Source organism: Calliphora vicina, chromosome 5 (genome assembly GCF_958450345.1).
Source record: "Calliphora vicina chromosome 5, idCalVici1.1, whole genome shotgun sequence".
Lineage (NCBI taxonomy): Eukaryota > Metazoa > Arthropoda > Insecta > Diptera > Calliphoridae > Calliphora > Calliphora vicina.
In genome coordinates this window covers 2,566,882-2,582,822 of record NC_088784.1, presented here as the reverse complement: position 1 = coordinate 2,582,822, position 15,941 = coordinate 2,566,882, and the positions used below count along the sequence as shown (strand labels likewise).

Sequence of the window (15,941 nt, the reverse complement as noted above, 5' to 3'; positions counted from 1 at the left end):
CAATAATTTTTTAAGATAAGAATGTTTTGATTTTTGTAAATTACTTACACATAAACATTTGAATATTTTCCTTTTAATAATTCTTTATCTAAAGTTGTTCAGGCAAATTTATGATCATCTAGAAAATTTGCAATTTTTCGCTATAAAATAATGCGTTCGCCTTTAAAAGACTCATAGACTTGTGAACGATTTCAAAAAGTCAAAATGTATCGCAGCGCTTTTGTTTTACTGGCTGTCGTAGCCACTTTAGTCCATGGTAGTGTTATTAAGTCACGTGTTCCGGAGTTGGATGGTCGCATTGTGGGCGGTGAAGATACTACCATAGACTCTTATCCGTATCAGGTATCCATACGTCTTTTTGGCTCCCACATTTGTGGTGGCAGCATTGTCAACAACCGCGTTGTAATTACCGCTGCTCATTGTATATACTCTTTCTTGGGTGCCAGCGCCTACAGCGTGCAATATGGAACTACGGTTGTTGGTGGCGACAATAATGTTGTCCTTGTTGAACGTATTATTAAGAACGAGAATTATGACTCCTCAGTCATCAACAATGATGTTGCCTTGATATTTTTGGCCTCGGACATTCCCTACAGCGCTACTGCCAAGCCCATTCAATTGGCTTCTGAAGAGCCTGCCCCTGGCACACCTGCTGTGGTTTCCGGTTGGGGTACTTTGACCGAAGGCGGTTCAGCTGCCTCTATATTGCAACAGGTCTCTGTTGAAATTGTCGCCAGACCCGAGTGCCAAGAGAAATACAGTGATGTCAACCAAATTACGGATAAGATGGTATGTGCCGGTGTCAATGGTGGTGGTAAGGATGCTTGCCAGGGTGACTCTGGTGGCCCATTGGTAGCCAATGGAAAATTAGCTGGTATCGTTTCCTGGGGCGTAGGTTGTGCCCAGAAAAATTTCCCTGGCGTTTACAGCAATGTTGCTACTTTGAGAAATTGGATTGATGCAAATATGGCTTAAATGTAGTAAACCATTATTGGAGCTTATATGATAAATAAATTGTTTGATTAACTTAAAAATTTTGTAATAATTTTTTTACTGAAATTATTGTTTAATCCAATTTTTACTTCAGTAAATTTAAGAAAAAACAGGTAAGAGTGCTAAATTCGTTTGTGTCGTATATAATTACTAGGGCATTCAATCGATTAACCGTTAATCGGTTCACCGATTAATTTTTGTCGGTTAACTGTTCGAATAATTTAAAATTGACGATTTTCAAATAACGAATAAAACATTAATTTGTGTCGATTAACCGAAATGTCTTTTTGTTTGCACTTTATACAGAATTATTTTTTAAAATTTAATTTCTTAACTCGTGAACATTCCCTTCTAGCAATAGTTTTTTGAAGTATAGTACAAAAACTGAAATTAAGGAATTTGGAAATGACATTTTTTCTAGAATATTCTATGATGAACTTTGTGATAATGAGTTGAAGGACGACATGGTAATAGACGAAACTAAAGACATTACTGAAACGAGTCTTTAATCAGAACTTAAGGAAACTATTAAAGTATTAGAAATCTAAAAAAATATGCTTAGAAAAAACTAAAAAAGAGCTGAGAAATTGGATACTTTCGATTTCTCCAACATCTATAATCGCGAGATAGTTTTTTCAAGTCAAGTTTAATTAAAACTAAAAAAAATTGTTTAAAATTGAAGCATTTAAATTACATTCTTTTTTTAAAAGATTATTTCAGAAGATATCCCTAAAATCGAGAGAATTAGAGTTGAATTATTATGTTTTGTTTGTTTTTCGTGTTTTTCTTTTCAATTTAAAATTAAAATAGAAATTATTCGGTTAATCGAATAATTTAATATTAACCGATTAAATCTAAATCCCGATTAATTATTTCCTCGATTAACCGATTAATCCAGAAACCCGATTAATTGAATACCCTAATAATTACCCTTCATCAAAAATTTGATGAAAAAATATTTTTGGTGACATGTTGCTGAAAATTTTTGTTTCGCAATTTTTTTTTCATCAAAAACATTTTTTTACCAATTTTGGGTCAAAATCGGAAAAATTATTTTTTAACCCGAATTTTTTTTCACAAAAAAAATATAAAAAAAAAATTAAAATTTTAAAAAATTTTAAAATAACAACTTTTGGAAAAAAAATAAATTTTGTTTACCTAAAAATATAAAAAATTTGTATTTTGAAGTATAATTTGGTGAAGGGTATATAGATTCGGCGATTATAGCTCTTTTACTTGTTTCAACATATTTTTAACAAATTGCTGAATTGAAAACCTTAAATTTCTATATCATTATTAAAAAATGTCAGTTCACTCCAAAATAAAATTAGGCCAAATTTGTCTTCAATTTTGTAACAATATAAAATTAAGGGATTTTATTTAATATTTTTAACCACCACCTACATTTTTGATTATTAAAAAATATTAAAATGTAATTCAATTCAAATACATTTGTATACAAATGTGTTTGTAAAATATACATATGTATATTAGGGTGGCCCCAAAATTTAAGTTGCGGATGTTCCCACCTAAAATGAAAATTTGATTCATTCTAAGACTACGTTTTGAATTTTTTTCGTCCTGGGGTCAATATTTGGCGAGCTGGATCGAAGGATAAAAAGGTCCTTTTTTGAGGTTTTTTACATTTTTTCCATATTTCTTCCAAAGGAAGTATATGTAAATTTGGTATCATATGAAAGGTCTTTCAGAGACGCATTCAATTGGTTAAAAGAAATTTAAAAAAAAAAAATTTTAATTAAAAAATTTTAAAAATTTTCGACAAAATTTTAGTTTTTTTTAATTTTTTCATAGAATTTATTCAAATACATAGATGAAATTTCTTGATCATAAACATCATGTAATTTCACCGAAATGGTTTTTCTCGTTTTTTAAAATTCAGTCCAGTTCAATGTTTATTCAAATTTGTTTAAACCCAATTTCATCCCTATCTGTTAAGCAGTTTTTCACATGTTACTTAAAATTAACAACAACATTCCAAAGGAATAACATTAAAATAATCATTATAGCGCGATGTATAGTAAATGTTTTAGCTTAAATTTAAATATTCGTAGTGTAACAAAAGAAAAGTATAAGAATTTATACATCGATGGAAAGCTTATAAAATTTGAGTTATTTTGATGCCCATACATATACTATGAATTGAGTACAGAGATTGTCAGATAGGGATGAAATTAGGTTTAAACAAATTTGAATAAACATTGAACTGGATTGAATTTTAAAAAACGAGAAAAACCATTTCGGTGAAATTACATGATGTTTATGATCAAGAAATTTCATCTATGTATTTGAATAAATTCTATGAAAAAATTAAAAAAAACTAAAATTTTGTCGAAAATTTTTAAAATTTTTTAATTAAAATTTTTTTTTTTAAATTTCTTTTAACTAATTCAATGCGTCTCTCAAAGACCTTTCATATGATACCAAATTTACATATACTTCCTTTGGAAGAAATATGGAAAAAATGTAAAAAACCTCAAAAAAGGACCTTTTTATCCTTTGATCCAGCTCGCCAAATATTGACCCCAGGACGAAAAAATTTCAAAACGTAGTCTTAGAATGAATCAAATTTTCATTTTAGGCGGGAACATCGATACCTTATTTTTTCTCCATACAAACGGGGCCACCCTAATGTATATACTTAAAAACTAAAATTAAAATTTGTTCATTAAACTTTTGTTCGTTAATTTCATTGTATTCACAATTTGATCCTTCGCCAGCGACATCATAAATTTGTTCAGTGTCATTTAGATATAAGGTTCGGCATTGTCTATAATCCATTGAGTATGATAGGGAATGCTAGCATAAACACCGGGGAATCCTTCGCGAGCACAGCCAATACCCCAAGAAACGATACCAACCAACTCGCCATCGATTGTCAACGGACCACCAGAATCACCTTGACAAGAGTCCTTTGAAAAATCTTCGACACCGGCACAAACCATTTCTTCAGTAATAGTTAAACTTTTTGCCGAATATTGCATATTACAATAGTCAGGATCGACTATCTGCAATTCCACTGCTTGTAAGTTATTTTCCAAAAACTCGGCATCTTCATTATCTTTTCCCCAACCGGTAACGGTGGCTGTGGATCCAACTGTAGGTTTATGTAAGGCTAAAGAGATTGGTTGAATCGCAGAAGAATAGACTAGCTCTTCTGATAATATTATAAGACCCACGTCATTTAGATGAGCCTTTTTATTATAACCTGGATTGTATATCAATTTTGTAACTTTATGGGCCGGCTCTTGATCAATTATTGATGATTTTCCAGCCATTATCCATATATGTGAAGCATAACGTCCTTTAATGCAATGAGCGGCAGTAATTACAACACGAGGAGCATAAATAGAACCACCACAAATATGTAGCAATTTAAAACTTAGCAAGCGCACGGAAACTTGATAGGGGTGTCTCTCAATAGACGTCTCTACACCCCCCACAATGCGACCTTTATTACTATCCACTGCACTGGGCACCACAAACCCATTTAGGAATTCAGCAATTGTTATAAACACTATAAAAGCTAAGAAACCGTTACACTTAAACATTTTGAAAAGAAATAATTGCTCAAAACATTTTGTTAAGACTTTATATACCACTAACCGTAGCGGCAAGAATTTGTATTGAGACTTTAAAATGGATAATCATTGCGTTTTAAAAGAAAATCGTAAATCGTATATGTATTATCAAATGCAAAGTCGAACGCAAAATTCGTACTCGTGCTGATATCAATTAACAAACGATAGTTTATATGAACTAAAAAGTAGGTACTTATCTTTTATTCAATTTTTAAATTAGACTGGTCCAAGTTTCTTTCAACTTTTATAAGATTTATTTTTATACCCTTCACCTTCGTGAGAAGGGTATATATAAGTTTTGTCATTCCGTTTGTAATTTCCACAATATAATTTTCCGATCCTATTCTGGATCCTTATAGATAGCGGAGTCGATTAAGTCATGTCTGTCTGTTGAAATTTTCTGATGACCACAGATATCTTCGTGCTCCAAATCTTCAATAATTCTGTCAGACATGCTTTCGAGAAGTTTTCTATTTAAAATCTCCAAAATCGGTCCACAATTGGCTGAGATATGAGAAAAAAACCAGGACAACCTCGATTTTTGACCTACATATTATATCTGGATTATTAAGTCATTAATATAGACAATGTGGATATCTAATGATAGATATTTCAAAGACCTTTGCAACGACTACATAAAATTATATTAAGTTGGACCTACAATGGGTCAAAATCGAAAAAAATTTTAACCCGAATTTTTTTTTCACCAAGAAAAAAATTTAAAAAAACAAAAAAAAAATATTAAAAATATTAAAAATTAAAAAAAAATTAGAAATACATAACAATTCGAAAAAAAAATTTTACAAAAAATTAAAAAACAACTTTGAAAAAAAAAATGTTGTTTACCTTAAAATATTTAAAATTTGTATTTTGAAGTATAATTTGGTGAAGGGTATATAAGATTCGACACAGCCAATATAGCTCTCTTACTGTTTTGTTTAAAACAAAATTGTTATTTTTTATGTGGAAAATATATTTATGATTCTGTAATATTACGAGTAATTATGTGAAATTATCAAACCTAAATGCTGAGACACGTAAACATAAATTTGGGTCGTAGAATCCAGGGGTATGTTTTAAAAGAACAGATCAAAATCAGGAGATTTGGCATTTTTATACAAATATGTATTATGATTTTTGATTATATTTTAAGGAAACAATTTCGAATACTATTTTGAAATTACTTTACGGAGTATGATATTGGATTCTACGAGCCAAAAGTTGAATTTTTACTTACAGTGCTATTATTAATTACATATATTACGAATAGGTATATTTGTAAAAGTTTATTATTGTACTACTGTTCTTAACTAGGCCCACCCTATTATTATGAATTAATATTCTACGATTTATCGAAATTATTTATACAACATAATGAGTTTATATCCATTATAAACTGTTCGGTAGTATTTTTAATTTAAAACAAAAACCAATAACATTTATGGCAAAATATGGTTAAAACTCTTATCGTTTTATAAAAACAAACATATAGTAGAACTTTATAAAAAGCTATATAAATTCTAAAATTTAAAATCATCGCTAATGGTTTTACAATCTTCCGAACAGAAGTTGGTACACAGATTCTTATACAATTATTGTTATGTTTCAAATACCCAGTTTTGTTTTCGGTAAAGATTTTATTTTTCATCATAAATATCACAATTTTATATGCATATTGATTGGCTTATCAGTATTTATGTAGGTTCTCGCAAATTATAGTTTGAATTTAACTGATTAATTTATGAATTCAAAAGAATTCCCTAAATGACTCAGGGAAATTAACTAAAAACTGTTTCTATTTAGTGTGATAATCTTTCATTTATATATTATTCTTTTGATTTGTCATTAACAATCATTTGTATGGCTAGACATTGTACTAATTTGTACTTTATTTAATCTGTATTTGTTTTCGTAATGAAAATAATCTATTAAATCCAAGTACATACATTATAGGTATTGATATTATGTACTTAGATTTCACAAATGAGAAATTTATTTAATTAGTGAGGTAGAGCAGAATCCTATATGTCTAGACTAGGGTTCCAACACGGAAAAAATTTCTCAGCAATTTCTAAAAAAAAATCCCGGTAAATTTTGGGAATTTCTTTATACGTCTTCATAATAAATTATAATATTCAGATATATTGTGATGTCAACTTTGTTGCTGATCGCACCAACCAAAACGGTTTACACAACATGACAAAAAAAATTTCGACTGAATACAAATTGAAATTTTAGGTTCATGAATTATACGGGGTTGTCATAGAATACAATCATTATCGGAATCGGTTTTGAAAATGACAGAAAAAGTACATTGATCTCGTTAAAACGAAAGTTATCGGTTTTATATTTCATCTAGAATTAAATTCTTTATCGATTAAACAAAAAAATTACATTGGATTTCATAAGTCAAATGTACCTTTTTTTCTGGATTGGATTCTATTACAACCCCGATAAACTTAAAGAATATTCCCATTAATAGAAAATAATTACAATAATAGTTGTTTAAATTTGTTTATACACATCAGGATTTGAAAAATTTATCTTTTGAAACGAATTAAAATATTGAACAACCAACAATATTTTATATATATTTTAAAACTCACTCATGCAATGCATTGTGTTGGAACTAGGAAAATAGTTTATGGAAGGGAGGATAGATGGAGTAATGTTTGTGAACATTTGATTTGAATTTTCCTATATTGAAAGTGACAAGAAAGACTTCAGCACGAAGCTGTCCAGGCGACAACGAATTGATGAGCCCTTGCGGAAGAAAGTGTATTGAGTTAAAAAAAGTACGGGTTTCGGGAACAAGTTCCCTAATTTCAGTAGAGCACATATCATTGTAGAATCGGTAGAACTGTGAAACACAACCCACATTGCGACCGATAAGCCGATAAACACTTTCGCCCTCTCCTGTACGTCACTCCAAAATTTACTTCGAAGCACCGGTCTACACATGAGAGTTGTATTCCATTTTGGGTCGGTTATAAGTTCAGATGGAGTGAAGTATTTCGTTTTAGAAATCAAAGGCACTTGAATTATTCTTTCGACACTTGAATACTCATGCCTAAAATATCAAGAACTTCTGATTCTTTAATATTTACACCACCCATAAAAACAGATGGACCAATATAATCTGTTGTGCGTTTGTTTGAGGCTTACGTGCATTAAATTCGACTCTATTCGCACAACCCCTTTCAGAGATTGTCACAATATCTTGGTTAAGCGTAACATTCATGTTTTGCACCAATCTCCGACAGACTTGGTCTATAGTTGAATAAATATGAATAGCAAATGTTGCAGTCATATGCAAAAGATATAAATCAAGACAAGTTATTACCGATACCAAAAGCGCACCATGCTATACTATATCGAACGCCTTAGGGCACTGCTACACGTTCAATATATATTGACCGCGATCCAGTATCGCGATATTTATTGAACGTGTAGCATGCAGTATTAATGGATAGCGATCCAAATCGCAGAATAACCTAATTTTGCGTGATCCATTACAATGGATCGCTATCCAAATATCACAATATATATTGAAGGTGTAGCAGTGCCCTTAGAAATATCTAGAGCCACCACTTTACTTTCGCCAAAACGGTGAATAAAACGATACAGTTTTTACGATAGGAAGGCTAGCAAGTCTCCAGTATAGCGTCCTCTACGAAAGCCATACAGCTGGTCGCTGAGTAAATTGCTGGACTCTAAATATTTAAGAAGATGGTAGTTAACAAATTGCTATTGGTCGATAATTTTCAGCCTACTGAAAAGGTTAGCCAGTGGATCAGATAGCGTCGAAGAACACTGCTGGTATACCATCTAGGAGACTTGTTTATATTTAGATCCGCTAAAACCGAATGAATATATTCGCATATTAACGATATTTTTCGAGCTCGTGTAGTGGTTAATTGTTTTCTGGTAAGTTCGAATTATTTACAAATAATGCAGACAAAAGGTTAGCTTTATCAGCCGGGTCAGTGAATAATTGGCCATCCCTTAAAAGAAGTAAATCCTCCTTTCACCTCTTTTAATGACATTCACTATGAGTGGTAATAGTTTGTCATTTCATTTGTAATTTCTACGATTTTCATTTTCGACTTCATAATGCTTATAAATAGCTCAGTCGATGTTCCAATATTTTTTTTTTTTTTTTTTTTTGTATTTTATTAGTAGTATTTTTAATACTTTTGTATAACAAATTTTTACATTTATTTTTACATAGTAAGATTAAGCTCTAATTTATATTAACATTTCTTATAAATTCAACTGCTTTCCTTCTAAAGATGGTGTTGTTTGTCTCGTTTTTTACACTATTTGGCATCGTATTGTATAGTTTTAAACCTTTATAGAACAGTGATTTTTGTGTGTTGTTATTATCCGCACGTTGTAGTCGAAAGTCTTGAGCATTCCTTAAGTTATAAGGTTGAATTTCACCAACATATATTAATTGTTCTTTCAGATATTCTGGTGCTTTTCCTATTTTCATTTTTTGTATTAAATTTATAGTATTTAGTTCTAAACGTTGTTTTATATTAAGCCATTTAAGAGTGCTTAACATGTTATTTATCGGTGTGTATCTATTACATCTTAGTATTGCACGCATCGCCTTATTTTGTAGTTTTTGTAGTCTATCAATATGTACATCTGAGCAGCATGTGTATAAAACCGTTGATCCGTATTCAAAATGTGGTTTAACAATAGTATTATATATGTTAATAGCTGTATTAATTGAAATTTTATTTCGTAGTCTTTTGAAAAAACCAATTTTCTTTCCAATTTTTTTACAAATATATTCAATGTGTTGTTTTAGTTTTAAATCCTTATCTATTAGAAAACCTAGATATTTTATATTATTTACTTTTTCTATTATCACATTATTAATTTTAAAAGTTATGTTACTGTCCATATTTATTTCCATAAGCTTAGTTTTATTTTCATTTAATTTCAATTTATTCATTTTTAACCATTTGTCAATATTATTTATATCGATTGTTAGATTGTAGTTGCATATTTCCTCTGATTCAGCTTCTGTAAATATTAGGGTATCGTCCGCATACATTACAATTTCACATTTTTCTAATGATTTTGGCATATCGTTGATATATATAATAAATAATAGAGCTCCCAGAATTGATCCCTGAGGTACTCCAAAGTCATTTGCTATTTCATTTGATTTTACATTATTCACTTTAGTCTTTTGTCTACGATTATTCAGATATGACTGGAACCACTTCAATTCATTATCTTGTATACCATATTTATGTAATTTTTGTAACAGAATGTTTCTATCAATTGTTTCAAAAGCTCTTTTGAAATCTAAGAATATTGCCATAATTTTATGATTTCTCTTTATAAATTTCCATCTGTTTATAACATAATTTACCGCTGTTTCACATGAATATTTTTTTCTAAAACCTGATTGATGTTTCGATAGTAGTTCATATTTTTCCATATACTCCTCTAATTGATCTTTGACAACTTTTTCAAGAATCTTTTCACACGTTTTTAAGGAATTTATTGGTCTGAATTCTTCGCACATTATTGTGTTATTGACCTTTTCAATAGGTGTAACCATCGTTTCCTTCCAATCATTTGGGAAAATTCCTGATTTTAATGATGCATTTATTATTTTTAGTAAAATATTTCCTGTTAGTTCCCAGTTATCTGTTATCGTTTTAATAGATATTTTATTATAATCAGGTTTTTTCTTCATATTCTTACATATATTTTTTAATTCTAGTAGATTTATTGCACGAAATTTAAATTTATTAGTTATAACATCTATTTTATTTTCATATTGCACGTAATCAATGGTATTGTTTATTTCTTTAATACTATTTACAAAGTAATTATTAAAGTTCTCGGCTATTTGCAGACTATCCTTATATTCTATTTGTTTAAATATCACAGATTTTATCACAGGTCTGGGTTTTCTTAACACTAATTCTTTTATTTTATTCCACATTTCTTTTTGGTTAGTTGTATTGCATATTTTATTATTTATATATTTATTTTTTTCATTTTCAATTTTGACTTTATATTTATTTCTGATTTCTTTGTATAAGTTCCATGCTTCATTTGTATTTTCATTTATTGCTCTATGGTAGCTATTAACTTTTTCATTTTTCATATTTCTAATTTCGATATTAAACCATTTGTTTTTGTTTGTCGGTTTTAATTCTTTTATAAAAGTAAATTTTTTAATAGTATCTTCTAAACATTTGTCGAATTTTTTAACATATATATCTAAGTAATTTATTTCGTCATCTTTAATTATTGCACTTAAGTCTTCCAATTGGATTATTGCACTTAGTTCTGTCTTAAAATTATCAGTATTATATTTAAAAATTTCTATTTCATTTTTTGGCTCTTTTAGTTTTCTGTCATCATAGTAAATAATTATGTCAATAGATTCATGATCTGCTATTTTATTATTTATATTATTTTTTGCCACTATAGTTTCATTGTTAGTTATAATGTAGTCTATTAATGTTTTTGAGTTTTGTGTTATTCGTGTGTAGTCATCCATTATTTGTTTCAATCCATTGTCATTTAGTATATTTTCAATTCTTTCCTTATAGTAGTCTTTGTACCAATCTATATTAAAATCTCCCGCTATTATTATATCACAGTTTTCTTCACATATTTCTTCAAGTAATTCTTGAAAATCTTCACAGAATTCTGCTTTTGGACTACTTGGAGATCTATATACTACTACTAGTATAAATGAGGTTTTTCCATTTTTCGATTTATATGCACTAATCCAATATTTAAAGTCTTTCACTTTATCCGTTATTCTTTGAATATTCCAATGTTTTTTAAAATATATTGATACACCACCAGTTTTTTTCGAATTAGACAAAGTAATAAAGTGATCATACGTTTTTAATTCTATTTCCATTCCATTTATTTCATTTGTTAGGTGCGTTTCTGATAGAATTATAAAATCTGGGTTTGCATTTTCAGTTATAATCTCTAATTGATTGAAATTGTTAGTTAGTCCTTGAATATTTGTATATATTCCATATATTGTCTTTGGTTGTTACGCTATTAAGCCAAGTCTTCTCTTTTTTAAATCCAATTTATTCTGATATACTGGACATTCCCTGTCTATGGTAAAATGATTTTCATTTAGTCCTAAATTTAGTCTTTTATTTTCTTTTTTGCAGTTTATACATTCCATTTTTATTTCCTTATTACATTCTTTACTTTGATGATTTCCATGACATTTGTAACATATTTCATCATTTTTACATTCAGAGGCTTTGTGATTATATCCTTGGCATTTGTAGCATTGTATGATATTAGTGCCATCAAATATTCTACACCTTTCCCATCCAATATTTATTTTCTGAATTTCCATTACTTTTGGATATGTCTCATTATCTATTTTAATTTTTGCATTATAAATTGTCTTATTGTATCTTTTTGTTTCAAATATTTTTATTATTTCCATTTTACTATCTTTTAATATATCATTTTGTTTTTTTAGTTTATCAATTATTTCATTTTCATTAATTTTAAAATGCATGTCAGTTATAATGATTTGCATCTCAATTTGCTTTGGAACTGAAACATCATAGTTTTCACTTATTTCATTTTGAATTGCTTCTTTTATTTTTTCTCTTTCTTCAATGTTTTCACTTTGAATAACTAAAGTACCATTTTTTCTATTTTGAATATTTGTTATTTTAAAGTTTACAGGGTCTACTTTTTCATTTAGTTCTATTTTGGTTTTTTCTACACTTTGTTTTTCTTTTGGTTTAACAATTAGTGGAACATTTTTTGAAACATCTGGCATCATTATTTTATTTGATAAAGTCTGGGCATACGACATTTTTGTTTTGACGTTTGTTTCTTTTATTGCCATTTTTAGTTCATTACACATTTTCGTATTATTTCTTTCGATTGTATCATACATATTTTTGTTTTTATTTTCAACTTCATTTACATTTCCATAAAGTTTTTTAACTTCTTGGACATTTTTTTCACACATTTTTTGGATGTTATCTATTTTTTTAAATCTTTCATCATATCTGCGTTCTATCGCTTCCAGTAATGTTTTTATTTCACTTTCATTTTGCTTTAGTGAGTTTTCAAATTCATTTTTGTAATCTTGTAACGTTTGTTTGTTTTTATTAACTCCTTCTTGTATATCTCTTAAGACAAGGTCTACATTATGTATATATTGAATGCAATCATCACATATAAAATGTATAAAATTATCTTCTTCCAATATTTTTGCCGAATATTGATCAATACCGGCACATTTTTTTGTAAAATGATACACCTTATCACATACTCCACTGCATCTTACACCACTTTCTCCTCTAATTGCTGATCTGCATTTACTGCAATCAGCCATCTTAGTATTTTTAAAGATATTTTATTCTTTCAATGATAAATACTTTGATTTTATAACTATCGTTATGTTCAACAAGTATTATTTTTATTATTTTATGTTTTTAATAGTCTCTATCTATTTTTAAAACACTTTTAATATATATTTTTTGAATTTTTACGAGAGCTTTTTTATTTTGCTTGTTTATTCAAACAGAGTTGCCGTTATTCTCGTCTGTCATATTTATAAATTTTAAAATAGAATTAAAACAATTCAATTAACAAGTAAGAGAGCTATATTCGGCTGTGCCGAATCTTATATACCCTTCACCAAATTATACTGCAAAATACAAATTTTAAATATTTTTAGGTAAACAAAATTTATTTTTTTTCCAATGGTGTTTTTTCATTTTTTTAATAAATTTTTTTTCGAATTTTTAATTTAAATTTTTTTAAATTTTAAACAATTTTTTTTGGTTTTTAAAATTTTTTTTTTGTTGAAAAAAAAAATTGGATTAAAATTTTTTTTTCCGATTTTGACCCATTGTAGGTCCAACTTACTATGGTCTTATATCCGTCGTTGGTCTTTGAAATATCTATCATTATATATCCATATTGTCTATATTAATGACTTAGTAATCCAGATATATGTAGGTCAAAAATCAAGGTTGTACTGGTTTTTTTCCATTTGCCATTTGTGGACCGATTTTGCAGATTTTAATTAGGAAACTTCTCGAAAGCATGTCTGACAGAATTATTGAAGATTTGGATCCCGAAGATATCTGGGATCTTCAGAAAATTGATTTCAACAGACAGACAGACGGACATGGCTTAATCGACTCCGATATCTATAAGGATCCAGAAAGGTGAAGGGTATAAAAATACTCGGATCAAACACAAACAAATAACCACAGAGAAACATAGAGCGGAAACTCAAACAAGTGTTGTTTTTGATTTCACATAGTTTTTTTCTACTAATTAGAGTTAGGTATTTGACAAGAGAGTTTCCGCTCTATGTATATTCTCTATGCAAATAACCTAGAGGTGTTAAAACAATTATAATTTTTAAAAATCTCCTTAAAATATGTTAACTTTTGTTCAGTTAAAAAAGTCTTTCGTTAATTTTAACAGCTTGTTAAGATAACAAGTTCTGTTAGCTATATTAACTTAAATTTGTATAAAAAATGTATTTCCGCCTTTTGAAAACAATTTCTGTACATTTTTTAATGATCAGCAAAAATATCCCAAATATATAACGAATAATAAATCTTAATTTTTTTTCCTTTTGCAATAAAACAAATTTTTAAGTTGATAACACGCGCAAATGGTATTTTTTGCCACAGATATCAAAAAGAAAATAAAAACAAACATTAAGATTAAATATTGATTTACTATCCCTTTCAATTTAATCAAAGTATAGCAATAATAGAGTGTATGCAGTAGTAGTAAGTAGATCTATGGAACATATAAATAGTACTGCTTACATTGAATTTTTTTAGTTTTTTAATAAATTTCCGTAACAAAATGATAAAACTCTTGGCAGTTCTGGCGGTGCTTTTGGTGCCTGGTTTGATGGCTGATATTCAGTCTATGGTACCCTTTCCAGATGGCCGTATTGTCGGTGGTGCACCCACTAATATACGCAAGTATCCCCATCAAATTTCTATGCGCTACAACGGCAGACATCGTTGCGGTGGCAGTGTTTACAGCACCAATGTTATAGTTAGTGCCGCACATTGTGTAGCCGGTGGCGTGGATGCCAGCAAATTGAGTATTGTGGCTGGTTCTACAAATTTGAGTGAAGTTACTTGGGAATTGCCAGTTAGCAAGTACATTATCCATGAAAATTACAAAACATCCAACAACGATAACGACGTTACTATTTTGTTATTGAAGGGACATTTCCCCATCAATGAGTTCATTCAACCCATTGCTTTGGCCAAGTCGCGTCCTGAAGCTGGTGCTGAAGTGACAGTTACCGGTTGGGGTACATTGGTCGAGGGTGGCAGTATTCCTGAACAATTGCAAGAAGTCCATATTAATTATGTGGAGAACAGTGTTTGCAAAAAATCGTATCCATTGCAGTTAACTGATCGTATGTTGTGCGCTAAAGTTAGCGGAGGTGGAAAGGATGCCTGCCAGGGAGATTCTGGTGGTCCTTTGATCTATAACAATGAATTATTAGGTGTGGTTTCTTGGGGCATTGGTTGTGCTCGTAAAAACTTCCCTGGTGTTTATGCTTCGGTGCCACAACTTTATGAGTGGATAGAAAAAACTGCTAAAGCGAATACTGTTGAATATGCCTTTTTATAAAGTGAAGTAGAAGATAACTAATCTTGTAATAAAATGTATACATATTAAAATTTTAATACAAAAAATCTATAAATATGTGTTGCATAAATATTAAAATTTGTATTTTGAGTTATTTTTGGAATTTAATGAATTATTTAATTCTTCTTTCTGGTTTTTATTCAAATACATTACCCGAAGAACTAGCTAAACAAGACAATTTTTTTTTTTAATTTTTAAATTTTTTCAAGCTAAAAATATTAAAGAAAAAAATATTTTCTCATGTTAAATTTTACTATTTTCTGGAAACGAAAACGGAAATTTTAAAAAACTAGTAAAAACAAGTATATATTTCCGAATCTTATATACCCTTCACCAAATTATACTTTAAAATAAAAATTTTCAATATTTTTAGGTAAACAAAATTAAAAAAAAAAAAATTTTGTTTTTTTTTTTAATTTTAAAAAAAAAATTTTTTTTAATTTATTAGTATATTAAAAAAAATTGTCTCGATTTTTACCCATTGTAGGTCCAACTTACGTTGCAAAGGTCTTTGAAATATCTATCGTTAGGAATTGTCTATATTAATCACTTAGTAATCCAGATATAGATAAAAATAGGCCAAGAATCGAGGTTGTTCTGGTTTTTTCTTTATAGCGGATATATTGATTTATGAATCATGTAGGTATGTAATTTATTTGGGGACTACGG

General features: G+C 29.0%; 3 protein-coding genes across 3 annotated transcripts; 2 read left to right on the top strand and 1 right to left on the bottom strand.

Moving 5' to 3' along the window:
• The first annotated feature begins 166 nt into the window (after positions 1-166).
• On the top strand, positions 167-1,034 carry LOC135960426 (trypsin beta-like). Its single transcript, XM_065511715.1, has one exon. The coding sequence runs from the start codon at positions 205-207 to the stop codon at positions 973-975; it is 771 nt and encodes a 256-aa protein (XP_065367787.1). The 5' UTR covers positions 167-204; the 3' UTR covers positions 976-1,034.
• Positions 1,035-3,411: 2,377 nt separating this feature from the next.
• LOC135960841 (trypsin beta) lies at positions 3,412-4,604 on the bottom strand. Its single transcript, XM_065512239.1, has one exon. The coding sequence runs from the start codon at positions 4,560-4,562 to the stop codon at positions 3,759-3,761; it is 804 nt and encodes a 267-aa protein (XP_065368311.1). The 5' UTR covers positions 4,563-4,604; the 3' UTR covers positions 3,412-3,758.
• A 9,832-nt stretch (positions 4,605-14,436) lies between these two features.
• On the top strand, positions 14,437-15,350 carry lambdaTry. Its single transcript, XM_065513688.1, has one exon. The coding sequence runs from the start codon at positions 14,466-14,468 to the stop codon at positions 15,252-15,254; it is 789 nt and encodes a 262-aa protein (XP_065369760.1). The 5' UTR covers positions 14,437-14,465; the 3' UTR covers positions 15,255-15,350.
• The last annotated feature ends 591 nt before the right edge of the window (positions 15,351-15,941 follow it).